Consider the following 24071-nt stretch of genomic DNA (forward strand, 5'->3'; position numbering starts at 1 on the left):
TTGAACTAGATGGTCTTTAAGGGTCCCTTCCAGCTCAAACGATTCTATGATTCTATAAAGGCTGCCTCATGCAAAACAATGAACACTCATGAGCAGAGCTTAACCTGCTCTTGTACTTAGAGCAGATCCATATCGTCCATTCAAAACCAAAGCAATTAACCCTCAGAAATGACACAAGAGGGCAGTGTGTGATCCTAAATTATTAACTCCTGGGCTGGGCTGCCCTTTCCTGGTGTAACTCTACCATCTGCAAAAGGAAAGGATTAATGTAGTATTGAAAATTAAATGTTTCTCTGAATCATTCAAGAGTGACAGTAGGGACAGAAGGTTGACAGAGCATCCTGATCGAGCTGTAGGTGTCCCTGTTCACTGCAAGGGAGTTGGAGCAGATGGCCTTTAGGGTCCCTTCTAACTCAAATGATTCTCTGATCCCTTGTTTCATCAAAAGCATGTAAAGGTTATCATATGGATCTCAGTTCATGTGCAACTATTACATGCAATAAGATAGTGCTGAATGAGACACTCTTGTCTCCAGATCACAGTTGTTTTTGCTAGTATTGAGAAAAAGGTATTTGAAACTTCTCAGCTGTGCAGGACTGGTGTTATGAGGGGCTCATTTTTTTACCTCAACTTTTTTCTTCAAAATTTCTGGCCAAATAAGTATGAGCAGTTCAGCTACTACTTCTTCTAAAATGTCTGGAGTTTTAGTGGAGTCATAATAAAGTAGCAGAAGTCAGACTGACATATTTAGATCTCTTGATGATGTTTAAGATTTGAGTAGTTACATGAAAAGATCCAATACAACGTTATTGTATCCTTATTTTATTATCCTTATTTTTCTAAGGATTTTTGCCCCAATAACATGGATGCTGGCACCTTCCGAATTGTAATTCAGAACAATGCCTGTGGGAAGTCACTCTCCATCTGCTCCCTAAAGATCACACTGATTTTTGAGGTTTGTCTAGAATCAGTTCCAACTGAGGAGCTGTAGTCTTGATTTTGCAGCAGTTAAATGTAATTCGTCTTTATATTCCAACTCAGTTGTTGCTATAGAGTACCTATGTTAATCAAATAGCTGGAAAGCACAGGCAGACAAGCTGGGAAGGGTGTAGGTAGTTGGTGTTACCCGGGCTGGACACTTCTGCAGGGAAGAGGGGTCAGCAGCACTCAGCTTACATATGTGTGTATGTGTGCATCTGTGATATTAGTGGTGCATAGGTGGAAAAAATAGTTTTAGAGGATCATGTTGTATATTTCTGTGCCATGGTTTGTGTACAGGGCAGATGTCAACCACAGGGGGAAGAGTTTCTTCCTTCCAGCTCAGCTTTAGTGTTTTCCCAAAGCAAACACAAAAGAGCAAAGAAATTTATCCCAAAGTGGGGGGTGAGGGTAGGGTGAAAGAAAGTGGCGTGACAAGGAGTGTTCCGCCATGCCCCATTACCCGTGCACTCAGGAGCTGTTGTGCCAGCAAAATAGATTTCATCTAGAACGAGGACAATTTATGTGAACATGAAGTAAGACTTGTCATGCATGGGCAGATGTTTCCCATTGAACTCAATGGGTCTTGTCTGTGGCTCACATGTCCTGGGATAGGCCAAGTTGTAGTGGAAGAACTATGGAAAAAGTGAGATGAAGGACAAGAGACAGAATACCAGAGCTGTTACCCTAAGTTTTCCATTTGGTTTCCTTCCATGCAATATATTTGACCCTTGTAGAGCAGTGAAATCAGGCTTTTGGAAGGAAGAATTCAGGAGATAGCCACTGATCCAGAAGCTGAGAAGAATTATAAGGTGGATCTCAGAGGAGGTTATATTGTAATTGAAACAACTCAAGGGATGAGCTTCATGTGGGACCAGAAGACAACAGTTGTTGTTCACGTGACACCATCTTTCCAGGTAGGTGCAGAACAGACTGAGTTACAATTTTGCACTCAAAATCAGACACCCAGAACTGAAACCTCATGTAGAAATTCAGGGCTTGAGAAGTGTTCAGTCCTGTGGGCAAGAAGCAGCAAGCAGTCCGTGCCCTGTGTTTTGTGTAAAGCCACATATTTTGCAGTACTTGTGGGCTAAAAGAGTGATCTTGTCACTTCCAGTACAGCTTTTTCTAAAACATATTTTGGTGGCTGTTTAGAAATTCACAGCTATTTTTCCTTGACTTGTTCTGTAGTTTATTTCTGTCAAAGAGTGGGCTACACTTACCATAACCAAAACACTTACTGCACCTACACAAATTATTCAGGGAAAAGTCTGTGGCCTTTGTGGGGACTTCGACGGCCGCTCAAGGAATGACTTCACAACCAGAGGGCAGTCTGTGGAGATGAGCATCCAGGAGTTTGGAAACAGCTGGAAAATAACAAGCACCTGCTCAAATATCAACGTGACTGACCTGTGTGCTGATCAGCCTTTCAAATCTGCCTTGGGACAGAAGCACTGCAGCATCATTAAGAGTAGTGTCTTTGAAGCGTGCCACAGTAAGGTAATTTTGTTCTCCCATCATCAGTACTTTCGCCCCGGGTATTTGTTGCTATTATGCAGCATATTTGTGTATGAATTGTTACTATTAAAGGCTATTACACAACATCCTTGAGAACAGGGGCTACGTCTCTCAAAACCTCCCCTTACTGCTGTGGCAGTTAAATCCTGTTGTATGGCACTGGGGAAACAGTGGTGCCTGTTTTGAGTAACCAAGGACAATGAGGATAGTAGTTGGCTATCAGATGGAAAAAGCTGGGTATCAGTTTGTAACATCTAGAGATAACAGCATAGGGCTGTTTTCATGAGTATCCTTGGGAAAGTTTATTCAAATTACCAACAGAAATAAATTATTTTGTTTATTTTAGACACGTCAAATTACTTTAAACTGAAACAGATGTGCTAATTCTTAATAAGAATGCCTATGCAAGGCTTCAGTGCAGTTTAATGAAACACTTAAGGAGTGAACTTGGCAGCCTGATTTCCTTGGTTAGCTCATGCTGACACAGGTTAAAACACACGAAACGTGAAGTTCAGTGGACATATAATTTTATTCTACACTCCCTCTCAATCTGTGATTTAGAAAGCGCAGGCACTATATAGGTGTGCTAACCCAAAGCCAGGTAGTTTAATCCTGAAGAAATTATACTTGGAAAGACACGTGATTGTAAATGCCAGTACACAAATAAGAAAGAGAAGATTTTAAGTCCAAGTCTACCAGACAGGTGAAAACAGAAAACTACCTCTTGTCATATATCCTAGCTCTGTCGTGACAAACCCAGACTGTCACAGAGAGTTCTGCTGAAGAAACTGCCAGGGATAGCAGAAATTCAGAGCCTTTTCATTGCAACGTGAAGCAAGAGGTACAGCTGTGATAACAGATCTGTTGGTATTTTCATAGGTGAATCCAATACCATATTATGAGTCTTGTGTTTCTGACTTCTGTGGCTGTGACAGTGTGGGAGACTGTGAGTGCTTTTGTACTTCAGTAGCTGCTTATGCAAGAAGCTGTAGCACAGCTGGTGTCTGTATCAACTGGAGAACGCCAGCCATCTGCCGTAAGTATTACACTGGAAATGCACACAGAAAAGAGTGCAAGTGCTTGGCAACACGAGAGAAAGAAGAGCAGAATTCTGATGTCTCGACATGTTTGTGACTTAGTAAGATCTTGTTTGCAAGAATCAGAAAATAAATCCTTCCCAGTGCCTGAGACTCAGAGGTTTGTTTTTTTTCCCTTCTGTTCCAGCTATGTTCTGTGATTACTACAATCCACCTGACAAACACGAGTGGTTCTATAAACCCTGTGGAGCACCATGTCTAAAGACCTGCAGGAACCCACAAGGAAAATGTGGAAAGATACTGTACAGTTTAGAAGGTAATTCTTCCTTGACTTTGATGCAGTTTGTTGAAGATCTGTCTGATTTTAAATGCCTTAAGCATCAAGATTCCTGTCTTACCATGGCATAATATCTCATTTGCCCTAGAAACTCACTGACTGTGCCTTGCCTGGGGCTCACTCCTCATGGAATAGTGCTATTTGTAGCAGAATGTATGTGTTACTTTCAAACTGGGCAGAGATACAAGGTCACTCAGTCTAAACTTGTGAAGAATAATCATCTGTTGACAGAGTTAATTAAAACTTTCAGAGGAGAGGGGAAAAAGAGGACATGGAAAATGGCAAAATGAAGAATATTCATACTGGATCACAGTCAGATTGGGATAAAGTCTGCATCTGATAGAGATGTTCATGTGATCGCCTTGAATCTATGCAAAGCAGACTAAAGATGTTTTGTTTACTTGAACTTTCCAGGCTGTTACCCGGAGTGCAGCCCTGACGAGCCGTATTTTGATGAGGAGAGGAGAGAGTGCGTCTCCCTCCCTGACTGCACTTCATGGTAGGTCACTTGATCGAAGGAAGATACACTGGCACTGGAAAGCTATGCACTGTATGTTCACAGGAAATCATGGCAGAAACCACCATCAACACCTTAAGCAGCAGGCTTCTTTGTAGAAGCAGATACTGTCTGCAGACAGAAACCATTTCACACACAGTTCCACATATTGATTCAAGTCAATAAAACAAGTCTTCTCTTGTCTTTATTTTCAGCAATTCTGAGGAGAAGCTGTGTACTGCAGACTCCAAAGGTAATATTTGCCCACCTTTCCTTGAGTGATAATAAGACTGGAACAACCCAACGTCACCTGTTGATTAATCTTCTAGAGGTGCTATTTTCTGTCCTGTAACTACGTTAGAAACCTAGACAGCAAGCTTAAGAGCAGCCTTATGTGCCTCAGGGACACACTTGCTTAAGAGTTCATTCCCATATATAGGAGAAGCCACATCCTCAAAATGCAAGGTGTCTCAGTTAACACTCCTTCAATTTTGCTGATTTTTTTTACAGTAATGCAGATACATCTCCTTGTGCTTCCTGAATACACATTCTCAAAAAAATACAGCGTTTCTTATATACTTAAATGAAGTTGTTTCTTGCTGCATGCTCCTCACTAGTGGTAGTGGATGCACCAGTGTCTTATCAGTATCAAAGCAGTAGTCCCAGCCATGTTCCCTGCCAAGGGGGAATATCCCTGTGCTCTGGGTGGGACAAGGACAGTGCCAGTTCTGATGCTTTCACCAGCCAATAAGCTGACTCCAAGGAAAACCAGCATCAAAAAAGTTCCAATTCACTAAAAAAATGAGGTAGTCTCCCACTGCAACTTCTCAAGCAGAAACAATGTTTTTCAGACAAGTGATTAACTTTTGCATATATGAGCTACAGAATTGTAAATCCTAGGTTAGATTTTTTTCTCATTTATATTTCCGTTATGAGGCAGTGTTCTCTGGTACAACAGTATTTACTCTTTTGTTGCCTCAGATTGCCTTTGTTGCTACAACGGGAAGACCTACTCGTTAAATGAAACTATATACAGCCAAACAGATGGGACTAAGTGTGGCAGTGCTTTTTGTGGCCCTAACGGAGTGATCATTAAAACATTCATCCCTTGCAGTACACCATCTGCACCAGCACAAGGTACTACATTTCTATGAGGCTGGGTGGTGGTTTTATCAAATCTGTAATCTTGTGTTAATTTTTAAAATCCTTACAGTCACTGTAAAGATAACATAGGGAGTTTTAGCCATTTTTCAACACAGCTTCCACAACTGGCACTCTGCTGTTGTTATTCTCAAAATTTCATAGTTCTAAACCTTGTTTTCCTCCTTCTCATCACCTGTTATTTCACAGTATTGATCTTACTGTACTGTTTTCTACATTGGATTAAGTCAGTCTCCAATGACTCACTGGAACAAGAAAATAGAGTTACCTTGCGGTTTCATCTCTTCACAAAATACAAGTTGCAGAGCAAAGGGGACAGAATAAACAGAAAATAAAAATAAAAAGATCAAAAGATGAAGCTGTGCCATGATTATGGCCTAATAAACAAATAAATACATCAGTGATTAAAAAGTTATTATCCTTTGGTAGCAAATTGTACAAAATGAGGCAATCAAAACTAACACACAGCTTCTCTATTAAGTGAGTGGATGAACTGAAGACTTGATGGTAAGCTTGTTTGTTTCCTGTTTACTACATGTGGTAATGTCTAGAATAAGACATATAATGCTGTAATAGCTAGAAAAGGAAGGACTATTTAGAGCACAGTACATAGTGGCCTCTTAATGTCTAAATGTTCCATCTGTATTTAAATCAACAGATTCTTCACAACTAACCTTTACAGAACAAAATGTTGTGCCACTGGAAGTCACCTCTCCAAAGTCAGGTGAAGTCCTATGGGATTAGAAAGTTAAGAAGACTTGGGAATAAAATAAGAGACAGTGGAAGGGAGGCTTACTCTATACGGAAGAGAGTATAGAGACATAAAGATACCTGATGCACACACCTGGAGGAGTGTGTGCATTACCCTAGTAGCATACACTGTGTGTATATGAGGGCTATTAAATACAGGGAATATTTTTAGTGTGAACTTGTACGGAATGTGGTGGAGGTATAATAATGATTTTGTTCCTTTTCTTGTAAATGTAGAAATTGTGATAGATGTCATTGAACTTGAATATAGAGTAGCTGAGGCTTTGGATGTTAATTGGTTTCATTTCCTGCAGAACAACTTCTAAAACCTGCAACATCTGCACCACTGTTATCAACAGTAGCCACTCCCTGTTTCTGCACTGACAATGGACAATTGATGCAAATGGGTGAGAAACCAAGCAATTTATTTTTTTCTGCACCACTGATGTGGGAAGATGTACTGTTAGATAAATGTGCTCCAGCATGTGATGATTCAGCCTGCTGCAAATTGCACATTACCAGAAGTTGTTACATCTGTGAATTGTAACTAACACCTCCAAAACTGCTTTTTACCTGCATCCTGTAATATAGTCCTGGTTTGGATACCCCTGGCGTAAGAAAGCTTATGTTAGATGTTAATTTTAATGTACTCCAGCGCAATCCCTGAATCCCACAGGGATTCAGGTTTGTAATCCACATTCCTATTCCAAAGTTACATGAGTGAAAGCTTTTCTTCATAGCTCCTGAACATGTATTACCACGGTCTCTGTAAAGACCAGATGCACTCAGTTATACACTCAATATTCTCTCTTTTTGGCCTCATATTCAATTCCCACCAGTGTACTTTCTGAAGAGGTGAAGAAGTGCTGAATTGCCACCTGTGACTTTCCCTCAGCCTTTTGAATTGAGACCTGATTCAGTCCTTAGGTTCAGGGATCTGCAGACAGACACACTGAATGCGGCCATCAGGTGCAGGCAGACCCAGTTACTTCCATGCAGGGCTGAGTATGTGACCTGTGAACCATTGACCTTGAGGGTTCACAGCAAACATTTACCAGTTTCAAGGGCAATGCAGTGCTAACTGTTTGGTTTTGGCCTTACAGGAGAAAATGTTTCTCTGCCAATGAATGTATCAGGTCATTGTGCTTACTCCATTTGCAATGCATCGTGCCAGATTGAATTAATTTGGGCAGAGTGTAAAGTTGTTCAAACTGAGACCCTCGAGACCTGTGAACCAGACTCTGAAGCTTGTCCACCAACAGCTGCTCCCAGTGCAACAAGCCTAGTTCCTGCTACCACACTGGCTCCTGTGAACGACTGTCTTGGGCTCGTTCCTCCCAGAAGGGTGAGAGACTTGAAAGAAGATATGGTTCTTTAGCTAGAGCATTGTAGGCAGGCAGAGTTACCTGAGCTAAAGAGCAGCTAGGAAGCCACATTTAGCCACATCACACTCTCAGAAGCAGTCCAGACCTTATTCCTGAGACACGCGCAAAACATTGTAGAAAAGATGATTTCAAAGCTGTACTGGTTGCTATATGCTTCAAATTTTCTTCTTTGCAGAGAAAGAGTGAATAGTAAATAATGCCATACCAGATAGGGATCTGAGGGAGTGTGGTTGGTGCATGTGATTGTTACATTACTTTGCTATGTTCCTCTCCATCTCTCTTCTAATGTGTCAATAGTTTAACGAATCATGGAACTTTGGAAACTGCCAGATTGCCACTTGCTTGGGAGAAGAAAATAATATTAAACTGTCCAGCATCACTTGCCCTCCTCAGCAGCTGAAACTCTGTGTCAATGGTTTTCCATTCACAAAACACCATGATGAAACTGGCTGCTGTGAAGTCTTCGAGTGCCAGTGTAAGTCCTGTGACAAGTGAATTTGTGAAATTTTTGTTACATTCAGCTGGGCCTCAAGCAAGATGAATCTATGTGGTCCACATCTGTATTATGTTTGTATTAATTCAGTAGGGTGAAATGGAGCAGAATTCCCACCTTAAACAATAGGTATTAAGAGTAGATAAAACTGTGCTTGCTTTTCTTCGCCAAACTAGTCTTTTCAAATCTTGCAGAAAGAGATTAAGAGAATTAAAACCATCTTGAAGCTGAGAAACTAAACTTGAAGTGTGTGTGTCTTCCAGGTATTTGCAGTGGGTGGGGAAATGAGCATTATGTGACTTTCGATGGAACGTATTATCACTTCAAAGAAAACTGCACATATGTCCTCGTGGAGTTAATTCAGCCCAACTCTCCAAAGTTCTGGATTCACATAGACAACTACTATTGTGGTGCCACAGATGGAGCAGTTTGTTCAATGTCCCTCCTCATTTTTCACTCCAATTCTCTTGTTATTCTGACACAAGCGAAGGAACATGGAAAAGAAACAAATTTGGTAAAGTATTTTGTTAAAATGAGCTCTCATTACTTTGCTCTAGTCCATTACTCTAGTGCCAAATGCCTTACCATGTCAAAGGATGAAGCTTGAGAAAAATAGAACTGTAGGAAATGCAGTTACATTGCTTCCTTGCTCTTTTTTTTTCTGTGTCAGCAGAACGTTGCATGCTCCAAAAGTTTGAAATCATCAAACAACTTAAAGTTATTGTGTTTTTCTTCCTGATGTAAGTATTTAGGTGCAAATTACAACATATTAAAAAGGAAAAATAATCAGGAACTGCCTAAAGGGCTGCCTTTTTCAGATTCCATTTTGTGCACCTGAGAGAGCTGAACCTGGGCTCTCGTGAGTTACATGAACTGTGTATCTTATTCAACAGAAGAATATCCATTGAGATCTTTTGTTTCTCTTCTTTTTAGGTTTTATTTAATGATAAGAAAGTTATTCCAGACATTTCCAAGAATGGTATCAGGATAACCAGTTCTGGCCTTTACATCATAGTTGAAATACCTGAATTAGAAGTTTATGTCTCTTACAGTCGACTTGCATTTTACATAAAACTTCCTTTTGGAAAGTATTATAACAATACCATGGGACTGTGTGGTGAGTGTATTCATAAGGTGACAGTAAAGAATGCAATACATTTTCCTCCTTTCTCCTGTCCCCGTGTAAACGTCCCTAAATTTTTGCAACTCCAATGATTTCTGTTACACAAACCTTAACAAATTTACCTCTTTTTGATGGAAAGACCACGTTTTGAGTCACTTCCTTCCACTTTGTACATTTGCTGGAGACGTGCTCTTTCCAAGCTCTTACCCTTGTTCATACCTACTCATTATGGAGGGTCTTGAGCTAGATGGAACCATCTCAGTTGCTTTAGCCACCTGAAGGAATGCACTAGGCAACACCTTAGCTCTGGTTTTCACAAGTAAAGGGGAAACTATTTCCTCAAGCTTTCTCCTACAAAGCTCTTGTGAGCCCACTCAGGACCCTGTGTGTTGTTACTTTCTCACAGGTACTTCACCCCAGGTATTGCTGTTTTATGTAAAAACAGCTTTATCAGCATCTTGAACTGGCACTTTGCTTATGTTTTGCAACCAGGTACATGCACCAACCAGAAATCTGATGATGCTATGAAGAGGAATGGTGAAGTCATCGAGTCCTTCAAAGAGATGGCATTAGATTGGAAAGTCCCTGTTTCTACCAACAGATACTGTAATCCAAGTGTCTCAGAAGCAGCTAAGATTGGAAATTATGAGCACTGTGAGCCTTCTGAGCTTTGTCAGATCATCTGGTAAGATAACTTCCAAAGAGGCCAAATAGTAAGTCCATAAGATATAATTTTGTGCTTAACTATGCTACTTGGGTAAGTTGCTTATAGGACACAATGAAAATGAGTTCTAGCATACCTTGAAAAACTGAGCAGTGAACTGATGTGTGAATGTTCCCAAGTTTGGCAGCTGTTTTTCAGTTGCAGCAGCATCAGACTTCCTTTAACTGTGTCTCTGCCTGTCATTTCTTGCTAAGTTAATGAGAAACTGGCTAATGCTCAGCATCTATCTGGATGCTCTAGATGAAAAGGAATACAATCAGAATAGAGCAGGCAAGTGTCTATGTCTGTTTTTTACATAGTGTGGTGGTTTAAAACAGAATTGCCAACTGTGATGACGTTGGAATGTTAATGTATAAATGAGCCGCTCAGAAGACTCTTCTTTGCACGTCAGTCCAATGCAAAATTGCTTTGTTTCAAAACACTGTAGAGAATGGGAGGTAAAGCTCACTCTTACTTAAACCACAGAATCATTATTGTTGGAAAAGACCTCTAAAATCATCTAGCCCAACCACCTACCACCAGTATTGTTCACTGAGCCATGTCCCTCAGTGCTCCAGTTCTTCAACTCCTCCAGGGATGATGACTCCACCACCAACCTGGACAGCCTGTGCCGGTGCCCCACCATTCAATGGGCGTGTACTGCCAATCACACCAACTTGTCTTTGTAGTTTTGCCTTGATGCTTTCTCTGAGTGGGGATCAGTTCAGATGTGAGTTGAATTCTAACCCAAGTAGTCCAAGGAAGTGAAATGCTCTGTTTCCTTCCTTTGCAAAGGAACCTGACTGGGTGCCACCATGTGGTCCCCCCGCAGCCCTACTACGAGGCATGTGTGGCCAGCAGGTGCTCGCAGCAGCACGCAAGCACGGAGTGCCAGAGCTTGCAGACGTATGCAGCCTTGTGCGGGCTACACGGGGTCTGTGTGGACTGGAGGGGGCAGGCGAGCGGGCAGTGCGGTAAGCCTGGCAAAGACCTGATGGAGAAGTGGCTCTGATCTGTTCTTTCCTAACCTACATAACCATTTCTATTCCTCCTTATCAATAGTTCTTTAGCTGCTCAGGACCTGAGAAAAATGGGAACAAATTGAAAAAAATAAAAATAAAAAATTGCAGTGTAGAAATAGTGCAAAACAAGTGGGAATCAGGTCCATGGGCTCTCCAGAGATGCTCACAGAGGAGTGGGTTGGGACATTTCTTGCTTTACCTCCTTCGTTTTAGCTACAACTTCATCACTAGATGGCAATGCACAGCTTCTCACTGCTCAGGGTCTGAGTAAGCACCACTGGTACTGCTGCAAGTACACAGAATGCATGAAGCTCCTCTTGCTGAAGATGCAGTGACCCCTCGCTAGGCAGGAGCTTGGGCCATGTTAGCTGCCTGTCCATCATGCATTGAAGGGTACGAGTGGTCCTGGGCTTTCTAACCTCTGTGTTGTGATGCTCTACAGAGGCCACCTGTGCTCAGGATCAGGTCTACAAGCCATGTGGGGAAGCAAAAAGAAACACTTGCTTCAGCAGGTGAGTCATTTCCTATGGCAAAGGTCCATAACTTGGAAAGTGCCAAGGAAGGCTCAAAGATAGCACTCCCCTGGGTTTTACGTGTCTGCTTGTCCCTGTGCACATTTCTGTCTCATTCATTTCTGTTTATATTTTAATTGTGCAGAGAAGTCATTAAGGACACCCCCCCCTCCCAAAACAACACACCAGTGTTTGTTGAGGGATGTTACTGCCCTGATGGAAATATTCTGCTGAATGATCGTGATGGCATTTGTGTTTCTGTCTGCGGTAAGAAATAATGCAGAAGGTGGGATGAGGTGAGATAAGACCCTGTGTAGAAGCCCACATAAGGATTCTGGGTACAGAGGAAATGGGGGAGGCCTTCATATAGACCCTTTCTAGCTAGGCTTCTGATCAAGTTTCCTCCTACTTTTACACATCAAGTGAAACTTTTGAGAGATCAAAGATAGGGCTACTTAAGATATTTTGACTATGTAACCTGTGAATTTGCACATTTAATCCTTCTCTTTGTGTCCATTTCTTGGATTTCAAAAGCCTCCTATTCCTTTCCTGCTGCTTCTGTTGTTTTCCCCAGTTCAGTAATCACTAACAGAATCTTATTTGTTTGATAGGTTGCACTGCACAAGATGGATCAGTGAAACAGGTAAGGAAAAAGAAAATGCTAACTTTATAGTAAAAGAAAGCAGCAGATTTTGTTGTCTGTAGAACTTCATTAATTACAAGAGAGAGGGAAACAGAACTAGCAGTTAGTGGGAATCACTTTTCTGGTAGAAGCATTGCATTTCCCATCTGGTAATATGTAAATCTACAAAGGAGAGTGGCAGAGAACATTTTTTTTTCTCTTCCTCTGGAATTTGAACTCATTTGAATTTTCCTGCATATAGGAATGGGGCAACCCAGACCATGCATCATAGCAGGCAGGCATTCATTCATCTAATGCTTCTAGTTTTTGTTCTCTAATGACTATCTCTATTGTTTTCACAGCCTAAAGAGGCTTGGGAGCATGACTGTCAATACTGTACTTGTGATGAAGAGACCTTGAATATCTCTTGCTTTCCCCGCCCTTGTGCTAAATCCCCACCTATCAACTGCACCAAAGAGGGCTTCGTAAGCAAAATAAAACCACGTCTGGATGATCCATGCTGCACAGAGACAGTCTGTGGTACGTCAGGGATTCATGTGTTGTCATGTCATCAATTGGCATCATGTGCCTCGTGGTGAGCTAGCAGATTCAAATAAACACACTGGAGTAGTCACTTTTACTCTTGCTGTCAGAGACCTCCTTTGGTTCAGCTTGTATTCTAAACTAGTGTTATGACCTAATAGATTCTTCCTCCTCATAAGTCTACTCAGACCCCAGACATTCATTCCTAACATCCATTGGAGGCTGCAGGATAAGGGATCCTGGCAGTATTGAGATATTTTCTTCTTCCTCGTTCCTTCATACTCCCAGAGAAAGATCTGTTGGGCTCCTTTGGATGTCCTGTGGGCACTGCTCAGAGCAGGGTGCTCTGCCTTGCATCTTCCTGTTTTTCTGTCTCTGTCCCTCAACCACTGCCTCTTTGTTTTTGTTTTTTTTTTTTTCCACTCTAACTCCTTTGCTTTCAACCTAAAGGTTTTCTCCATCATTTCTCTTTTCCTCTGAGGTGAGCATGTGTATTTTGTTAGAGATGACATCCAGTGCGGGAAGAGAAACATGGGCTAGAACTGTATGCTGATGAAAGAGCTTTACAGTAGATCAAGCTTCAAGAAACTTAACCTGAACAAATCCCAACCTCCAAAGGTGTTTTGTTTGAGAATCACTTATTTTGTGGGTGTTCAAGCTTCAGGCTGCAAATAAAACAACTCGACAGGATGGTCTTGCTTACTTTATCTCCACTGTTCATTGCAGAATGTGATATAAAAACCTGCGTTATCAACAAAACAGCATGCGACTTAGGTTTCCAGCCAGTGGTAGCTATATCAGAGGATGGTTGTTGTCCTGTCTTCTCCTGTAGTAAGTACCACATTTCTGTAAGATGCCCTTTTGAAATTTTTCACTGAGGGAGCAATGAGGCTCAGGCACAGGCTGCCCAAAGAAGCTGTGGATGCACATCCTTGGAGGCACCCAAGGCTGGGCTGGATGGGGCCCTGGGCAGCCTGAGCTGGTGGGAGGCAGCCCTTCCCACAATGGGGGGTTGGAAACAGGTGATTTTTGAGGTCCTTTCCAACCCAAACCATTCTAGGATTCTTTGATTTTTAATTCCTTGAACTATTTCAGTTTTGCTAAATGAGTCAAAATGACAAGAAGTAGCCTCTCCCCTTCCCTTCCTGGAACATTTTGTGGAGCAAGATTAAATGCTGTAAGTTCTCTGTAGATAGTATTCGATGAAATCAGTGTGTAAGTTATTGATCAAATACTGAATTTGTATTACACTGAACCTATCCAGAAGTTCTGCTGCCAAATCGTGTTTTTGGAATTGCATACCTCACCCAACTTTCTAGCTACATAGTAACTAGGAAGGTGGCTAACAATAAGGAAAAGATCAACTAATTTCAAGTATGGGTAAAACTATATAAAGCATATCGGTATTGCCATATGGAAATTACCAGAATATAGAATTACCCCACACTTTGTGCATACCATCTGAGCAGATGTTACACGTGGGCTTTGGAATAACAGTTAGCAATGTGTACTAGCCGTGCTTTTCCTTCTGTTGTATGGAGGCTTAGCAAATAAACTCAGTTCTACTTTCTGTTTTCTCTAAAGCACCAAGAATTCAGAACTGAGTACTATAAGTGGTTATATCATTCCTAGCACCTCCTTTTCATTTTCTTTTTCTTACAGTACCAAAAGGTGTATGTGTTTCTGAAGGAGTTGAATTTAAGGTAGGTCTTCTTCCAGACACTTCTTTCCACAGGTTGATGCAGGCTGAATCAGAATTTAATGAGCTCGTTACTGCCAACCAGCACATGAGAAAACAAGATTAAAGTGGTCCTTAATTTTTTCCTGCCAGTAACTTTATTTGTTACAGGAAATATTAATGAATGGGTAATCCTGGAGATCAGTAGCTTCTTTAGTAAATGAGATAGTTGCTAAAGATCTTTAGATTGTAGAGTGTGAAAGTCAGAACTGTGATGGAACACAAATTTAAAAGCTCATTAGATGCTGTAAGATTACTAACTAGACCAAACTGAGGAACAAATGAAGTATAGAGTTTATGAGACAACAGCTCACGCAGTATGTTCAGTGCACTTGGGTGTGTCAGCCTTGTGCACATTTTGTGATACCAACGTCAGTTTCACAATTAAAGATCTGAGATATTCTTTCCAGGAAGCTGTGCCAAAAATAAATACTGAGCATAATCATTAATTTTCAGTGGTCCAGGTGACATATGTTTCTTCACAACCCACCAATTTCTTGCTATTGCCTCTTTTCTCTCTGATTTTCTTTATCTTTCCAGCCTGGGGCAGTGGTGCCAAAAAACTCTTGTGAAGACTGTGTGTGCACAGATGAGCAGGATGCTGTGACACAAACCAACCGCATCCAATGCGTCCCAGTGAAATGCCAAACCACCTGCCAGCAGGTCAGTACTGCACACACCCAACGGGGGGGGATGTTCAAAGCATGGATTGTAAAGCTGTCTCACTGAAGGATAGCAGGATATAATCTGTTCGATTTTTAGCAAGTCCTTCTTGGAGTGCTGGCTATTTTGCTCTAGCAAATTGAAGAGTTTACCCTTGGGGAGGTGCCCTGAAGGTGAACAGCTGCAAAGCTGTCAAGGAGAAGTCTGACTGCTGAAAGATGGTGTTTATACCATTCTGTTGGTGTTGTTTTCAGCTCAAGAATTAAGATTATAGAGAAACTGCATGGCTGTTTATGTGTTGACGGACACAGTACTCAGGAGCTGAGAGTCTGTACGTGAACTGCTCAGTCTATTACTGAACATAAGCAAAGAAGGTTCCTTCTCTTTCTCAACCAGATAAAGCTAGAATCTGTACCCATCCTAAAAAAATGGATAAAACCAATATCCTGTATCTTGAAGCCAGCCACATCCCTGAAATGACTGGTGGATACCTAAAGCACAGGGAAGAAAATAACTGATGCTTGATCTTCATGTGTTTGACAGTGACAGTTCTGGTGAATCATGGTATCAGATCAAGCTCTGATGGTAGATTTTGCAAATAATCTTATGGTGAACTAATTTTTTTGTTCTAACTTGTGTGCTAGCAAAAAGAAGAGTAGCCAGAAACAGGGTCTACTTGGTAAATGAAGTGCCCCAGAGGTCACTATTCAAAATGGGAAAGAAATTGTCAGTTTTAATTGTCAGGCTTAAAGTGGTTCCAACAGATTTCTAAAGGAAAACAGAAGTGGGCTTATTTCCCCTGCTATCTCCAGTGTGGCTTTGATCCAAAGGTGTTTCCTGAACAAGGTAACAGAGCTAAATGGTGGCCTTATTCCCACAGGGATTCCACCACGTGGAAAAGGAGGGTCAGTGCTGCAGCCAGTGTGAGCAAGTGGCTTGTGTGGCAAACTTTCCATTTGGCAATGTGACCATTGAGGTGAGCACTCCCTTGCTTTGTATGATAAGGTGAATTGACAACAATGCTTTTTGAAGTAGTGTCATACATTTTGAGGCTGGGAAGACATTTAGGAGATTAAAAAATATATTTCCAAAGTAAATGTCAGAATTTGTATGACTGCTCTCTTTGCTGTGCCCATCTTGCAGACACTACTGTCCTGAAAATAACTTCTCTCTGTCAGGAAAGGAAATCATGTCACTCCCTCCTCCTGGCATGCAGCAGAGGAGAAATTTGTAGGAGGTGGTGACATTGTGTAATACTGCTTTTGCAGAGATAAGTGAGCTGGCTTCACGTTGTATTGCTCCAGTACTGGAAACAGTCATTATCTTGGCTTGGAGACACAGGGCTAAATATTTTGAGCAAGCCATGTAACTGTACTAACACTTGTTACGAATTTGCTGGGGCAGAAATAGATAGTTGCATAGCTGCTGTAGTGTACGTAGTGCACCTTGCCAACACACCCAGGTAATACACTAAGTCTTTTCAGCTTAATGTTGCATAGATGTGAGCTGAGCCTCAGGCTAGCTGTTTGCTTTTATTACCTCCTGCTATTGCTGTGAACAGTTAATGACGCTGTCTCACCCAGTGGCTATTATGTGATATTTCTTCTCTGGTAGCAATTGAGGTCTGCATCTCTTCTATTTCATCCTTTCATTCCTTGACAATTTACGTTGCAATTGGCTTCTCCTGTGCCAATATAGATTATTTATGATTCCACTTAAAAAGTGTTTACCATGAAGAGGTTTTGCTTTTATCCATCAACCTCTATTATGAAGATTATTTTCCTCTCTGAAACCATTATTTGCTTTTCTTCCACCTATTAAAAAACAGTTGAAATCCTGCAGAAGAATTATTTTTCCTTTGTTTATATTTCATTCCACCTATATTACCAGATGTACCTTCTGTGCTTTGTGGTGTCTCTTAGCATTTCTGTTCATACCTCCATTCATTCTGCCACCAGCTATGTAGGTGACCAGAAAAGGGATTTTGTGGAGGCTGGTAGTGAGTAAGCTTGGTAGATGTGAAATGAACATCTAAGCACTATTAGATTGATATGAACATCGCAGCCCCTCTGCCAGTGACAGTATTGACTGTATTACCATTGCACTATTGTTTGTATTGTCATAACATTGTCATAACATGTTATGATTTATTTATCCTTCCTGTTGTTTTTCAGGTTGGAAAGAGCTATAAAGCACCATATGATAACTGTACTCAGTACACGTGCAGCAAATCTGGGGGCCAGTTTTCCTTGACAAGTACAGTAAAGGTCTGCCTACCATTTGAGGAATCAAACTGTGTCCCAGTAAGTATTTTAGCAGTAGGAAAAAAGCCTTCTGAAATGAGCCATGCCATTGCTCTGGGAGATTTCTTTATTCTTTTGAATGGGTCACTTCATTTTTTCTTGGCCTTTTCGAGTTGATCATCCTGTTAGAAGGAGATGTGCTGTTTCAACCCTGAATGGACTGTCTCAGGAAGTATTAGTGAGCAACTCACACACTTCTTGTGAAGTAAAGCACTGGAAGTTCAAAGAGAAGAGTAGATGGGCAATGACAAAGTGCAATTTTTCATCAATTAGGAAACACTAAAGTTACGAAATGGAAGTGAACAAGTGATAACTTACAATGGAGACTTGGGGGAGCTGATGAACACTGCCTCTGCTATGTGTTGCACTGTTAAGCAAAGAAACAATAGATGAATAACGGGGATCATTCGTGACATGGCTGTCAGTGATCTGTGAAACCATGGATCACAGTGAAACCGGATTTGAATTACCTTTGGGCTAGGTTTTGTGTAGGGCAGGCTGTTTGATTTCAAGAGCAGGTGTCATTCTTTAGAAGGCTTTAGAGAGTTGCCTCTTTTGAGCTGGCTTCAACAGAACCTAGGTAAGGTAAGGCACTTGTTACAGATACTGGCTTATAAGTGGACTTAAAGAAAAGTCACTCCCTGATGGATTTTTTAAAGTTGTTTTGCATTAGACTGGTACACCACACACAAATGGCTCTGATGAGGAATTGGTGTGTTGGTTAAAGATGAGGCTATGTTTCTGAACTCCCCTTGTTTCTACCAGCTGCTTAACAATATGTGCATGTTAGACTTGAGTATCTGAACTTCTCTGGTTTACTTTCAATACAGGGGACTGTTGATGTGACTTCAGATGGCTGCTGTAAGACATGTGAGTGTATTAAGTCACTGATTCCCAAGTATGGCTAGGTTTCCACTGCTTGTAGCCCTTCTGTATGCATTGAGAGCTTGAACTTTGCATGTAATGGAAGGCTGTTTATAAATCAGCAGAGCTAGTTTGTATCTCATAGTTGAGGCTCAAAGCCTTGTTTTGTTCTTGCAATAAGGACACTGTAGCATCCACCTTAAAACTAGAGGTTGTCATAGAGTCTTAAATGTTAACAAGCACCACTTATAGCAATTATAATACAAACTAGCTAACAAAACACTACCTCTCCTTTTTGTCTTCATTCAGCAGCATCTTTACATGAGCTTCATACATAAGTCTTTCTTTATTTGAGCCACTCTCCAGAGAAGTATCCAGACAAATGGGGAATTGCTTTGCTGCATTAGTGCCTCTTTGCTTTCTCTTTTTGATTTTTGCTTGTTGATTTTTATTTTGTGTGTGTGTGTGTGTGTGTGTGTGTGTGTGTGTGTGTAACAAAACAAAACACATGCACACACACAAAATGTGTTTTGTTTTGTTATGTTCTGCACTTACAGGTTATAGTAGAATTTGCCCTTGGCTTCCCCGGAGATGTCTTCCTTTCCAAATTTCTTTTACTCCACCATCTGAAGAAGTCTAACAGCAGTGTTCTCTCCCACAGGTATCGACCTGCCACATAAATGCAAACGCAGCATGAAAGAGCAGTACATTGTTCACAAGCACTGTAAGTCTGCTGCTCCAGTCCCAGTACCCTTCTGTGAGGGGACGTGCAGTACCTATTCCGTGTAAGTAGGAACCTTTTCCTGTGTCTGGTCTTTCTGGCTTCTTGCTTAAAGAAGTTTCCCGATTGGGAAATTGGGTGTGCAGAACAGCAGCTGTTAGCAATGTAACAGAATGTCCTTATTATGATAGGAGTACCTTATCTTAGTCAGTAAAATAGGCCCCCCTGAAAAGAGACCATCTAAATATATTCATTTCCTGTCCTTACTCACTTTTTTAACAGTTATGGGGTTTGATGGAGTTTTTTTTTCCTGCTCTTTGGTCTCCTCTACATGAATTGTTCTTTTCTGTATTGCCACAGTAGGCTTAAATCCCAAATCTCCCAAGTTTCTGGTGTTTTCCTCCCTGATCCCAGAGAATGTGGCCTTGCATGGTTAGTAGCATCCTGGTGAAAGGCTGTTAGGAATAAGCAGAAAAAAGAGATAGTAAAGTGTGTACCTTTGCTCATTAGAATTACCTCTGTTCAGAGTTGCAAATACAGACTGGTTTATGAAGAAAACAACGGGTGGACTGATGTGCAAATCTCACTTCTATAGGTATTCCTTTGAGAACAATGAAATGGAACACAAATGCATTTGCTGCCATGAAAAAAAGAGTCATGTAGAGAAGGTGGAACTGGTTTGCTCGGAGCGTAAGACACTCAAATTCACATATGTGCATGTGGATGAATGTGGATGTGTGGAAACCAAATGTCCGAAGAGGAGAACATGAGTATAAACTAAAGGAGACATTTCAGCTCCTGTTTCATGCTTCTGTAGCAAGTGGGTAGTTTAGACAACAGCTGTAAGTAACCTTCAAGTGACCATACTTCTGTGCCTTTTCCTTCTGGTATTATAGGCAGTTAAGGAAATCAGCTGAAGATTTTGCTCTAAATGTTTGTAGAATAAACTGCATTTCAAAGAGGACTCGTTCTCTTGCTTCAGAAATGCTGCTAAAGGGGTGAGGTGGCTAAAGGCTTTAATCCCATAGTGGTGTACAAAACAAGGTTATCACAAGGCGCTCCAGAGAAAGCTCACGCCTTTCAGAAGTCCTGCTGGAAGGAGGCAGACATTACAAAACCATAATGAGATGCTTCAACTGATTTTCCTCAGAAGGGAAACAGCAATCACTTGTACAGGGGTGGTTCAGTTGGAGATGCGGGTCTCAGCGCAGGAGTACATTGGTGATCTGCTCCCTTGTGGTCCTGTGCCTACTTTGGCAACAAAAATCAGGGTCAATGGAGGAAAGCAAGGTGCTTTTAACTTCTACACAGCAAGCACTACCTCAGGTGTGTAAAAACACGCTTTAAGTGTACCCTACAATACTGATATATTCACATCCTCTTTGTGAACTCCATCTCACTGTTTTTTCATTATTAGCCAAATCAAACTTCAAGCTGTGTGTCTGGTGAGAGACTGAAGTTCTGATCCACAGCTCCCTGTGTGACTATCATTTGTGTTATGAGTAATGCATTTCCAGACAGAATGTTCTATGGGACATGGTATTTGTGACAGCATCTTATCTGGACAGCGGTCAGAATAGCTCAGCAATACCTTCAGAGCATGCAGGTAAGGTGGATGTTTTTGCTGCTTGAGCAATCTGGGCTTTTTGTGACATGAAAGAGGACTAAGGAGCGGGACTTAGTGCAGTGTCTTACAACTGCTGAGAAGGAGTTTGGGGGCTTTTTCAAAGGCCATAGTTGTGAACTGACACAGCAGCTAACAAGAGCACTAACTTTTAGTTTTTCCTTTTAAAATGCTGCAGCTATTGAGCTGTAAGTAATCTCTTAATTATCTTTCTTAATAAATCTTTGTAGTTGATGTCAGGTTACTTTCAAGCGTTCTGTTTCATTAAGGTGTAACCAATCTTAAAACTACTGGAATCCTTGACTTTTAAAAGGCACGTGAATGAAATGATATAAATCTTTCTTCACCCTTACCTGATAGGTCCACACTTATTGGATCATCGCAGTGATACAGTAAAGCAGCCCACATTATGTTTCTGTGGGATTCAGCACATCTGGTTTTAAGTAACCAGTTCTCCAGCCCCTTTCTGGAATGATTTATGTCCACCAGAAACTGGTGTGTTAAGAGCCTTCGGGAAGGTGCCGATTTTGCAGCACCAGGCATTTTGAGAGCCACTGCAGTCAGAAGATGCAGCTGAACTCAGAGGAGGTTTATTCCTTCCTTTGTCATCATTCTGTTTCTTTAAAAACAGTGAAAGCTGGGTGTTCCTAACAGTAGCAGTGAGAACAGTTGATTGCAATTGGAATAACACAGTGCAGGCATCTGTGGTATACATTGGCAAAAAAAAAAAAATACAAAAAATCAAGACGTTTTTACTGGCAACAAACTGCAACTCAACCTTCCATTCCCAGCGTCTGTTGTAATCACTAAACCAGTTTGCTCATGAATGATAGAAATCCTCAAATAATTCAAGATAACTGTCAGTGCAATGCAACTCCCTTGGAAGGCACGTGTTGCACTTGCTTGCATGTAAGGCTCACGTATAAGTTGCACATTAGCCCAGATAATGTTCTTACTGATAGAAATCAAGCACAGGCCTGCTTTTGCAATGCAAAGAACAGCAGCAAGGAAGAACATTCCTTCCCTTCCTCCTTGCCTTTCCCTGAGGGGGAAGAAATCATTCTCAAGTGTTTTATTTTTTTTTGTCATCAGAAGACTAAACAGGCTTTTAAGTATTCAGAAACAAACTCGTGTAAGCCCTGCAAATCAATCATTCTCAGTAGCACTGCTCAGCTAGAATACCAGTGGAAATCCTTTCCATCTCTGCTTTATCTTCAGATGGGAGAAGGGCATAGAATGCAAATTAATCTTATAACATACACTTAGAAGTCTGCTCTTCCGTGTGTTTTACTGGTGCTAAGAGTTTTCCAGAAATTGAGAATGCCATTGATTGAAAGGCTTATTTCCTGTTCATTTTTTTTGTCATGAATTTTGCTTTTTAGGCAAGTGAAATTATTTTTAGCTTAGAGCTGGAACAACTTATTCCTTTCTGCACTGAGCTTTCAAACAGAGGAACATGTGAAACCTCATATTCCCCTTCTCTCTCCAAACTAACCTTGATACTACACTTACTCACTCAGTCTGGCATCTCTCTGGCCCGTGCTGTGCTGTCTACAGCTCCAGTGGCCAGATAGTGAAGGCAGAGTCCTAGTTAGTTAGATGAGATGCAGCCAGCAAGCTGAAGTCACTTTTATGCAAGCTTAAAGGTTCCTCAGCTCATAGACAGTCAACAAGTCAAACACCTTCCCTCACACCACATGCACAAACACACAGGACCAAAATTCAGCCTGAAAGCACCACATGGCCTGTGGAGTATGACCAGAGTGATGACCACAGCCAGCTCTCCCAGAAAAAAAAAAAAAACAAACCTGCTTGGCTGTTTCTCTTATGTGCATGCACAACCACTCACTTGTATCCCCAGAGAACCTCTTCCAGCTAGCAACCAGACTGCAAATCAAACATTTCCCCAGCATAAAGCAAGAAAAATCAATGTCATTGCTCCAAGTTTCATCCTTTCTACGTGGATTCTTTGCACTGGCATCCACTTTACTAGAGTAGCACCAGGAGAACCACCCTTGGGATGAGCCAGTCAGGCCAGGCCTCAACTGGTTTTAGCTTGTAGCCATTCTTATAAATTATGAGAGGATGGTACTCCCACTTGTTGAGCAGTTCTGAGAAAAAAATACCAGGAAGTACTGTCCTATATTACTAAAATAAATATTTGCCAGAGATACTGCCTTGTGTCAGCTGAACAAATCATTATGACATTATCATGTCACTGATGAGAACTGAGCTGGATTGCCATTACAATGTGAACTCTGATTTGCCTGTTGGTTATGTGGCCTGAAAAGCTTAATTCCCACTTTTACCTAGTTTAGCTAATTTTTTGTTTGGATTTTGTTGGTGTTTGCAAAGAGGACAAGAAAAGTAATAGTCTGCTCTGAATATTTATTTGAGCAGAGGCACTGTTTTTTTACTGACTTTTCCACTGAGTGAACCCCCTGCCTGTAGAATCAGACCTCTACTTATCTACAGTGTGCTGTATCAGTATCAATCTATTCTGGTATCTATAATCTTGAGTTGAAAACAAAGACCATGAACTGTACATGCCCTCTAATACAGAAGGGATTGTTTAAAAGAATGCTGCAACTGTTTTGTTTCAGTGCAGTAGCTTAACTATTAGAATGAGAAATTTGCAATGTAAATGTGAAAAAAATTGTCTGAGTATCATTTTGGAAAGTTACCTGATAAGTTACAAACCAGAAAAGAAAATGGCATGGTAAATTCAGTGGATTATTTTTCAAATAAGGTGGAGACCAAGCACTGGGTAAGAGTTGTGGCTTGCTCTTCTACTGATTTGTGTGCTCAAGTACATGTTTTTGGCCTTGTTTCTATCTTCCTTACGATCTCAAATAATGATGAAGGTAGGGCCTTGTTTCTTTTATGCAACTGTAACATTTCATTTCATAAAACTTTTTGCACTGGTATATAACATTCCATTTGTGAATCCGAAGGTGCTACATTTGCTTCTGTCAGGCATACCAAACATGGTCTACAAGTGTGACAGTTTTCCAAAGACACCAAAACAAAGGTTTCACTTGTGAAAATCTTTCTGGTTTTTACACTACAAGAGATCTGGTTATTCAGTATCTTTAGGGCAGCAGTGGGTTTTAAGTATTAGCTTATCCTGTACAAGGCTATTCTCACATGAATTTAATTCTTTGACTACACCAGTTCTTCTCTTAGTAAAGAAACACGTGCAGATGTGTGCCCAGCCAGTTGGCTTTGTGTCAAAAGTAGGCCAATGTTAGATCAGGAAGCTACAAAGCTTTAGTTTCTTATGCACGTTATGCTTCTCTGGCTATGAAGACAAACTTCATCTCTATGACAGTTTAATTGATACTGGCTTTAATTTAATGCTGCTGTTGTTTTTAATTCAGAAGGAATTTGTCTGGTGGCTTCCTGTCAATCCAACTTAAGTGTTCTGTTTATAGATAGCTCCACTTCACTCAAGCTTGTTTTCTGTGAAGGTCTGTTT

The 24071-nt window shown here is 41.0% G+C and overlaps 1 protein-coding gene across 1 annotated transcript in view; it reads left to right on the forward strand.

Annotated features, from left to right (window-relative positions):
- Positions 1-19968, forward strand: part of LOC136060550 (mucin-5B) — a 42761-nt gene extending 22793 nt beyond the window's left edge. Inside the window, exons 22-49 of the mRNA XM_065755195.1 lie at positions 845-955; positions 1716-1895; positions 2242-2478; positions 3376-3532; positions 3721-3849; positions 4285-4369; positions 4582-4619; positions 5348-5503; positions 6186-6251; positions 6592-6684; positions 7381-7622; positions 7960-8137; positions 8419-8669; positions 9089-9272; positions 9771-9963; positions 10777-10955; positions 11446-11515; positions 11661-11782; positions 12127-12158; positions 12500-12677; positions 13407-13511; positions 14343-14383; positions 14959-15081; positions 15962-16057; positions 17256-17384; positions 18215-18254; positions 18910-19033; positions 19565-19968. Of these exons, the coding sequence (XP_065611267.1) occupies positions 845-955; positions 1716-1895; positions 2242-2478; positions 3376-3532; positions 3721-3849; positions 4285-4369; positions 4582-4619; positions 5348-5503; positions 6186-6251; positions 6592-6684; positions 7381-7622; positions 7960-8137; positions 8419-8669; positions 9089-9272; positions 9771-9963; positions 10777-10955; positions 11446-11515; positions 11661-11782; positions 12127-12158; positions 12500-12677; positions 13407-13511; positions 14343-14383; positions 14959-15081; positions 15962-16057; positions 17256-17384; positions 18215-18254; positions 18910-19033; positions 19565-19739 (3714 nt within the window). The 3' untranslated portion in view covers positions 19740-19968. The remainder of the gene's footprint in view (positions 1-844; positions 956-1715; positions 1896-2241; positions 2479-3375; positions 3533-3720; positions 3850-4284; positions 4370-4581; positions 4620-5347; positions 5504-6185; positions 6252-6591; positions 6685-7380; positions 7623-7959; positions 8138-8418; positions 8670-9088; positions 9273-9770; positions 9964-10776; positions 10956-11445; positions 11516-11660; positions 11783-12126; positions 12159-12499; positions 12678-13406; positions 13512-14342; positions 14384-14958; positions 15082-15961; positions 16058-17255; positions 17385-18214; positions 18255-18909; positions 19034-19564) is intronic.
- Positions 19969-24071: the final 4103 nt, after the last annotated feature.

Source organism: Cyrtonyx montezumae, unplaced genomic scaffold (genome assembly GCF_038088225.1).
Source record: "Cyrtonyx montezumae isolate F1298 unplaced genomic scaffold, pur_monq_1.0 scaffold_10, whole genome shotgun sequence".
Taxonomy (NCBI): domain Eukaryota; kingdom Metazoa; phylum Chordata; class Aves; order Galliformes; family Odontophoridae; genus Cyrtonyx; species Cyrtonyx montezumae.